Below are 9,179 nucleotides of genomic sequence, written 5' to 3' on the forward strand. Positions count from 1 at the left end.
GGAGTTTAATGTGTATTCTTTGTGTGTAGGGTGTTTAATGTGTGTGTCTGTAGGGTGTTTAACGTGTGTGTCTGTGTGTGCAGGGTGTGTAGGGTGTGTGTGTGTGCGTTTGTGTTACCCATGCGTAGGCTGTGTGATCCCCATATCTGGTGGAACTCGAGTTGCGATGATCCTAATAGTGCTGAGAGGGGCGCCTGCTAGCGTCCAGAACAGCGCGCACCGTGACTCACGAGGCACAGAGAGTGAGATGTTCAACTGTTTAGTGCAACAGAACGCCCGCCAGATAACGCCGTCCATCCAAAGGTTATTCCATCAAAGACTGCCTCTTTGTACCCATCACCCATTAAACATGTCATCATAGAATGGTGTTCCATAAGAAGAACACTCTACTGGTCGGCTGAACACTAAAGGAACTACTGCCCATCTGTCCCCCCTGACCCACACTCTAACACACCATCACCTTTTCAATGTGGATTTCAATGTTCATTAAAACCAGGAAATGGTGTTCAGCGGACTACGTGATTGGTCGGTGAACGTCGACAGTACAGCGAGGAGCAGAGAGTGCGGTACCTTGTTGAAGTCCTCGCTGGTGGCCCTCATCTCCTTCCACGTCTTGTTCAGCAGCTGGATGCAGATGCAGAAGAACTCCTCGAAGGAGCGGTCGTGGGTGAAGAACATGGGGTGGAAGTCGTGGCAGTTCTCGCTTGCTGTAGGGGAGGGGGGAAGGAGAGCCAGGGGTCAAACTCTGGGGTTCATTACGAGCGGTTGTTCATTAGCGAAAACCACGAGCCAATGGTGATCCATGAAATGGCCTCTTAATGGAGACATGTTTTTGTTCTGTCAACAGTCACTGAGTGAGTTACATTGAGTGTGTCAACATTGAGTGTTGCAATTTCATATCAGCATTTTGATAACAGTAAGAAAATCCTACAGGGACCATTGGAGAGTGAACCTGAATTATAATCAGGTAGTTATTGAACGTCTTTGTAGGTCATTATATGTATTGTCATTGACAAGAACAACAAATGACCTTGTTTTGTTGAAATGGCTATTGATGGCTCATTTCTTATTCACACAAGGGCTTGCATGAGAAGGTGAGAAGGACCTGCGCTTCATACACCCTCTGAAGAAAACAGAAGAGTATTCACTGAACAAACACTGATTGAAAAGTGAGAATACAAACACTTCTGAGAGTACTTGGATTGTGATTTTGTTTTCCAAAGGCAGGACTTGACATTTGTTGGAGCCAAATGCCTTCTTTCTTGCCTGATAGGCGGCCAAAGGTTGTTTCATTTACAGAGCCTCAAAGACGCACCGCGGGAACACTGCTCAGCTGCAGGCTGCAGATGAAAAATGTGTATAAGGTGGCAGTGGGAGGCGTCCATCCTGGGGTTCAAAGCTTAATGAATGATGTCATTGGGTGTGGGCTACAAAGAGACAGAGGGAGGGATGGAGGGAGGGAGCCAGTGAGAGAGCAAGAGTGAGCAAGAGAGACAGAAAAAGAAGGAGAGACAGTGAGACAGAGCAAGAGCGAGAGAGAGAGCCGGAGACCGAGAGATGATGATTCTGATCAGAAGATGCTGGGGTAAGGGGGGGCTGTGCTTTTTCTGTTGTCGTCACTCCCCATCATTGAGGAAGGGCGGGGGCAGGGGTTTGGTGGTGTGGGGGGGGGGGGGGAAGACTAATGGAGGCGAGCCAAGGAAAGTCAGACAGGAAGCTTAGTCAACAACACGCGGCCCTCAGGGGCCACCGGAGGCGAGAGGGTGGTGAAGAAAATATGGAATCTAAAAAGAGACCATCTTGGATTCCAGCAGCCGGTGATTGCCTGCTGCGCTGTCGGGCGGCCTGGTTAGGGGACGCTGGGAGCGGCCCGGAGTGGCCCGGTGTGTTTATTGATAAGGCCAACCGAGCCCCAGGGCGACCAGGTGAGAGCAATGACACGCCAGGACCCATTTGAGGCCGTGGCGTCAGAAGGCAGCCTCATGGGGCGAAGCCGGGGGAAAAACTCAAACGGCAAAGTTCCACCACATCCCAGACTCTGCAAGGCTTGCTGGGAAAATAAAACCAACAACATACAAGACAAGAGTTTCATTTCCTCTGCGGGAGACCATTAGGACCCGAAGGATGGAGGAGAGCAAACACGAAAGAAGACATTCATACTGAAGCAAGACCAGTTTGACCTTTTTATTATCAGTTAAACATCCAGGATGATAACAAAGTTAAAATATTTGGCCAGTTTGTTAAGACACAAGGTTATTTGTTGTTTTTCTTTATCCCCTCACGGGCGTTCGGAAAATGGGCAGTTGGAGAGCCATTAACACCCATTATATTCCAAACATTATATCACGCAGCTCCAATAGCTGGATCTTTGTTTTGTCAAACACAAGAAAGTGTTCTCCAAATGCCCTGGCTAGGCACGTTTAATGAAAAAGTACAACAATCTATCAAATCCACAGTGTGTGATACACACTGTTGCGCGTTTCACAGACTCAGAAACCGAGGAGCACAGTCAGAATTCAGAGTGAATCCGGTCTCTGCGTTTAAGGCTGTGTGATGATTCGGAATTCAGAGTGTAGAGCAACATTTCAATAAGTCACAAGGGTAATTGTATGAGGGGGTGTTTTTTAACTGATTAGAACGCAGCCTTTTTCCAGGAAAATTAGGGCCACGGCTTACACACCCTCGCTTAATATCAGCAGCGTTGCGATGTGTTGCAGCAAAACACAACAGGAAATACCTCCAGTCATAAATATAACCAACATTACTTGACGAGAAACCTAGTTGAGGCGATGGCTGAATCATTGCCACTGAAAACAAGAACTATAGCTTGCATGTGGAAGCTACTGATTTACCTCAAGAGGACATACAAACAGCCCACATTCATGGCTGCACAAATGCAAGTTGAATCCTCGAGAGACACCAGAGAGAGCGTTTCCTGGGCCAGGTGTACAGGTGTACGCTGTCATGGGTACAGTCACATTTGACCGCCTAGTGTAAACACGCCAATGCTAGGGAATTCACAAACAATTGTGAAGACGATCTCTTTCGCTTTAATGAAGATTAGTTGTTTTTGGAATATAAATATAAGATTAACAGTCTATGAATACGTGGTCTTGTTCTACCAGTTCATCCAAAAAAGAAAATAATACATACTAAAAAGTCCAATCATTAGATTGAGGTTGACATTAATTGGATTAATCTATTTTGAGGGCTTGATTAAAATAAATATAATATTTGAAAAATATGTCTGAATCTTAAGATGAGTCAAAGAAGTTATTCCTGTGTTTCTGAGATCACTGAGAACACAGCATTTAAGACCAAAACACAAAATAAATGTTATTCCTTTGAGTCAAAACTCAGAAACAACCTCTTCTTAAACAACCGTTCACTTTTAACAAGGAGGTATGCCTGACTGCTACTAATATTAACATTCCCAGAAAAGCTGCCATCTCCCAACAGAAATAAACAACACAGTACAACAGACAGATCCCCTTCAGACGCACAATCAAACAACAGTGTGAAGCGTAGCATTGATATGTAAATGCATCTGTATGTCATTCCTGTCAGCCACCTCTGACAGCAGACAATGATGACGTCCATCAATGACATCTTTTGACAATCATGTGTACACACGCGTGAATCACAAACTCAACAAGCACATGTACACACACACAGCATTCATTCAATAAACTGACAACCATTCACACAAAGCACTAATTAATTGATTTTTAATTAAGTGACACAATATGAAATTTGGTGCAGATGTGCCTCAGAAGGCAAACTAGTGGTAAACACGAGTGTGTGTGTGTGTGTGTGTGGTCACATGGACCGCCTGAGAAGTGTCTTAGGCTACTCGTTGACAGATGAGTCATGGACCCCCCGCCCCCCCCCGGGTGGGACATGAACATCCCCCAGATTAAAATCAAAAGCCTCCATAAACGCTGCCAGCGTCACTGACACTGTGCTATTTATAAGAATATTGAGTAGGGGAGGGATACGTCACTCTGAGCCCTTCTGCCATCTGCCCCCTATGGGCTGGATGTCTCCCAGGCCCCCGTAACAAGGTTAACAGGACACGTGTCCAGTTGGGGCTCAGATGGACCATATGACTCATGACTCTCACCAACGTCCCAGAGCCTCAGCGACACTACATCTTCTACACTCCCTCTCCTCCTCAGCCAGTCCCATCACCCTCACATTGTGGTTTGGTTTCTGCTTCTGTAATAAAAAGGTATTCATACATGTCCATGAAGACCTCTGGTGGATGACGCCTGGCAAAGGAGACGGTGATGTGGGGCATGTGGGATTCCGGGGGGGGGGGGGGGGGGGGGGGGGGGGGGGGGGGGGGGCGTGTCTGACGTCATCCACTACTGCTGTCTCACTCATGACCTGGTTTTTGTGTTTGTGTAAGCGTGTGATGCGCGTGTGTTATGTGTCACGTGTTATGTGTGTGTTATGTGTGAGTGTGTGTGATCACCTAGCAGAGTCTTACACGAGGGGCTGTTGTCCACTGAGAGCCGTGAGACAGAGGGCTACCCGACTAAAGGGAACAAAGCAACAGCAGTTGCCCGCGCACAGTCACCTTGCTGGGGCCGCACAACATGGTGAACACACAGGGAGAGGTGTCAGCCTCCCAGAAATTACCATACCAGCAGGCTCTGACGTCTGGCTGTGACAGGCTGTGTGTGGGTGTGTGTGTGTGTGTGTGTGTGTGTGTGTGTGTGTGTGTGTGTGTGTGTGTGTGTGTGTGTGTGTGTGTGCAGCGTCAGTACCATTGTTCTGGTCCAGTCACCGTCTGTCCATGTCAGAATGCCAAGGCAGCAGGTAGTGCGTGTGTGTTTGTGTGTGTGTGTGCTGGAGGACATAGGCAGCATGCTGGGAACCTTCCATGCCAAACTACACCTGGCTGGAGAGGCAGAGCGGCAGCATATGGCCACCATATGAACAGTAGGAAAAGAGGCTCCTATACACTGGCTCAACTTTCCCCAACTCTATATCACCACCACCTACCTCACCACGTCATAAGCAAGGATTACATCACCATCTTAATCTTAAAATATAAGAATCTTCTTATTCTGGAGGAGTCTTCTTGGTAAATCAATAATGGATCCTGCGTGTATATACCATTTAGTATATGACACTTTTTGGTCCTAATTAGCAACAACTAACATTAATTATGTTAGTCACGTTATATTTAAGCACAAATATGTTGTGCTTATGATGTGATATGTGAAGCCCAGCCGGCTTCATCCGTTGGGTGCTGACTGAAGGTATTTGGATTGGGGTGCAAAGGTGCACCAGTTAGCGACAACATCGTCATGCTAATACATAGAAAGTAGGGGTTGAGACGCCCATCAACTTGCACACACACACACACACACACACACACACACACAGACACACACTCCAAACGGACCCCTTCAGCCTTTCAACAGTGTCTTAACGACTACACTGAAGAACTCCTGAGAGCTCATACTGTCCTTCAGCTGAAACAATCCAAAAATCAATAGCAAAACACCGGCCAATACTCAATGAATACAAATGGCGTCATTACACGGGCCGTGTGGCCTCTAGTGGTGGTGATCGGCCGGGTGGTACAACTGAGGCGTCCTTGAGGCCGTCTGAGCAGTTGCTCTTGTCTGACTTTGGCTGGTGGTCTCTGGGACAGAGAGGTGAGTGATGGACACATGAGGGTCATCATTTTGTCCCGTTTCGACTTCCCTTCTCAGATGCAAGTCAGTGAACTTTGCGTTAGGTTGTGAGGCGTTTTATTATCATTATTATTTTGTGCATGTGTGGTTGTCCCTATACCTGACCACTCCACTCTCAGGCTCTAAATCATGTTCTGTTCATGGGAGTTGGGGTGAGGTGATGAGGGGAAAGGTGGGTGGGGGGTTGTAGGCAGTGCACAGTGAATCACTAAGCAGGCCATCCCTCACCATGCCGGGCCATTTTACATAACTTCATGCATATTCTATGGAGCCATTCTGAGGGGCGGTTGAGGATGAGGAGGAGTCGTGGGAGGAGGAGAAGGAGGTGGAAAGGCTGGGAAGAGGTGGAGGAGGAGTGAGAGAGACGGAGGAGCATTTGGGGGAGGAGTGGGAGGAGGAGTGAGAGAAAGTGGAGGTTGTGGAGGAATATGTGTGGGAGAGGAGGAGGAGGTTGAGGTGGGGGTGATGGAGGTGGGGGAGGAGGAGGACAAGAAGTAAGTGGAGGAGGAGGTGGGGTGGTGGGAAGAGGAGGAGGAGGAGGAGTGGGGGAAGAGGAGGAGGAGTGGGGGAAGAGGAGGAGGAGGAGGAGTGGGGGAAGAGGAAGAGGAGGAGGAAGAGGAGTAGGGGGGAAGAGGAGGAGGAGGAGGAGTGGGGAAGAGGAGGAGGAGGAGGAGTAGGGGGGAGAGTGAGAGTGTGAGAGGGGATGCAGACTGGCGTGTGAGCGCCGTGCATTCCATTAAGTCGTGTGCCGTGTTCCAGCTGGGAACAAGGAGAGACAATTAATCTTTTAGAATCACTCGCAGGTTGAACGACATAGAGGATAGACGGGGACGGGGATGGGGGGAGGTGGGGAGAGAGGGAGAGAGCGAGAGAGAGAGAAATAAATGTTTTAAATTAGGGGCAAGAGACAGAGAGAGACATTAATAAATGAGAGAATAGAGAGCGGAGGGCAGAGAAGCCGATCTAAACACTAAATAAATTACTCGCAAGCCGAGTCAAATATCTAGTAGTAGAATTTGCATTGGAAACACCAGCACTAACAAAAATGCTGCTTTAATTTGAATTCCTGCTGGATTCAGGCTACAAACAAACAAAAACATATCCAAGACATCTCCTCTGCTGGCCCGACGATCCGAAGCAAAACAAATCACAGGAGTCTGATTAAATAAGAACGGGGCCAACACAGTAACTCCAGCCCTGCTCCTTCACAGTCCAACGCTGGTTTCATCCCCGTGATGCTATTTCACTGCTAACAAATGATCCGTAGAAGTGGCACCGCCGTCTCGTTTATTCACTATTTCACCCTCAAATGGGGCATGGCAGAAGCAGAGCAGAGAGAGTAAAGAGCAGAACAACCAAACGTTTATTCTCCATCAAGGATTGAAGACTACTCTTAAAGGAGGAACTATATATAGAAGGCATGACGTGGCACTCTGGGGCCAAGTTGAACTTAAAGGACAGTGGAGCCGTTACTTTTGTGTTCGCAACTTACACCTACAAATCACAGAGCACTCGTGATGCTGACTGAGACTTTAACTACCCATCAAATTAGTGGAGATTTGTAAACAAAGCCTGTGTCCGACACCCCAATTTCAACGTGATGAGCTGCAGGGCGTTTTAATAATGCGCCAGCCCTAACGATGTATGAGTTGATGATGCCACACAGATATATCTACACACACCCGGAGCCACCCTGCATCACATTTAACATCCTCATGTATTTGCAACGGCCTCTTCCTAAGCAGTGTTTCACAGGATCTATAGGAGAAGTTAATGCTCTTCAAACAAAGACAGCAGAACACCTCCACCCGGCCCCACCCCCGCCCCCCCGCTGATAAGGGGGGCTGCCTTACCCGGTGGGCCACCACGTCCGTCTCATAACCGCTATACGTGCTCGCGGCGGGGACCGGGTCTCACGTGCTGAAGATGATGCATCGACCGTGACGTCATCATATTTGTGGTGAGTGGACGAGAGTGTTGGCTTTGGGGAGTCTTTCTCTTTGCTTGGAGAGGGAGGGGGGGGGGGCGGAGGCGCTGTTTGATGCAGGGGTGTTGACGGAGCACTCGTTAGACTAAACCCTGCGGGCTGTGGTGGAGCTGAGCAGTAAGCTGGAGCAGGACAGAGAGACGGAAAGACCGAAGGAAAGAGAACGAAGGCTGAGAGAGGGAATACGTTGTGACAGGAAGTACAGGGAGTGCTGTGTTTTAAAATAGCCTCGACCCTCCTCCCCTACACATTGATTTAAATGTAGTTGCACTTTTTTCCTCATTAGGGATAGCAACTTGGATCTGACGCAGTGTTCTCACAGATAGCTTCTGCTAGAACGTCAGCGTTCGTCTCACACACGGACGGACCCACGGAGGGATCCATGGACGGCGGCACGGCTCGGCAGAGCCGGGCCTTCACACAGATGGTGCAGCAGCCCACGCCCTTTGAGAATATATAGTGGTCCACTTGTCAACCTCATTACAGTAGAGTGATTTAAGAGTCAACCACAGGAATGCATTTGCACCCATGCTTGCACACGAGCGTATGCATGAGCGCTCAGGGATGCGTAGATGGCCCACGTCTATAAGTTCATCATGAATATTAACGGCGGAGACGCGTCTGCGCTGACCAGCTCTGAAGAGGCCAAACTCAGGGCTAGCTGCTACATACTAGCCTGGATTAACGCTAACAGAAACAAGCATTTGCTGTGTAGACGCACAGCGTGCGCATGTCATGCATTTATTATTCACATCAGCGCTACAGAGCTATGTCAATGGTAGCTGTTTTGGGGCAAAGAGTGTGATTGTAGTTCAAAGAGAGCACTTTGCAGCATTTCCAGTCATTTAATTAATCTAACCTGCCCAAACCCCCCACCACCCCCCATCCCACTATAATTAAACAATCAGGTTGTTCAAGGACAAGGCTCTCTTTATAGTGAGTGCATAGCAAGTCATTCAGGAGGATTCATCTCTAATGCCCAAAGCCTTTCAAAACCTATTTGACTAACCCAGCAGGGATAGAGATGTGTACGGCCTCTGTTTGGGATGACGAAATATGATGACATAACCTGCACTTTTTTTTTTTCCTAGGGGCCGAAATGTGAGATTTACAATCCAATGGTGAGGCAGAATAATCCGTTTGCCACGCAAAAGCAGATAAAAGGGACTCGCTATGCCTTCAAAACAAAATCCCCAAATAAAAAGGAGAAATATGCCCAGGCATGCTGGCGAACACGCAGAATGAGGGTCACAGAGCTTATGGAGCATTGCAGCATATTCAACATAAAAGCAGAGTGTGTATGTGTGCGAGTGTGAGTGTGTGAGTCTGCGTGAGAGTTTTTGGGTGTGTGTGAGAGTGTGCGCGTGCGTGTGCGTGTGCGTGTACATTTATGCACGCATAGCAGACCGTTCTGTCAGAAGGCACTAAATCCTGGCCAGGGAGCCCAGCGAGGCAAAGTCCTGCTGGACAGTGAAAGGGGG

At 48.3% G+C, this 9,179-nt stretch overlaps 1 protein-coding gene across 1 annotated transcript in view; it reads right to left on the reverse strand.

Annotated features, from left to right (window-relative positions):
• The window catches only part of elmo1 (engulfment and cell motility 1 (ced-12 homolog, C. elegans)), a 63,621-nt gene that overhangs the window by 22,636 nt on the left and 31,806 nt on the right, over positions 1-9,179 (reverse strand). The window contains exon 16 of the mRNA XM_079749680.1: positions 571-707. Within this exon, the coding sequence (XP_079605806.1) occupies positions 571-707 (137 nt within the window). The remainder of the gene's footprint in view (positions 1-570; positions 708-9,179) is intronic.

The sequence above is a fragment of the Pollachius pollachius genome (genome assembly GCF_949987615.1).
Source record: "Pollachius pollachius genome assembly, chromosome: 13".
Taxonomy (NCBI): domain Eukaryota; kingdom Metazoa; phylum Chordata; class Actinopteri; order Gadiformes; family Gadidae; genus Pollachius; species Pollachius pollachius.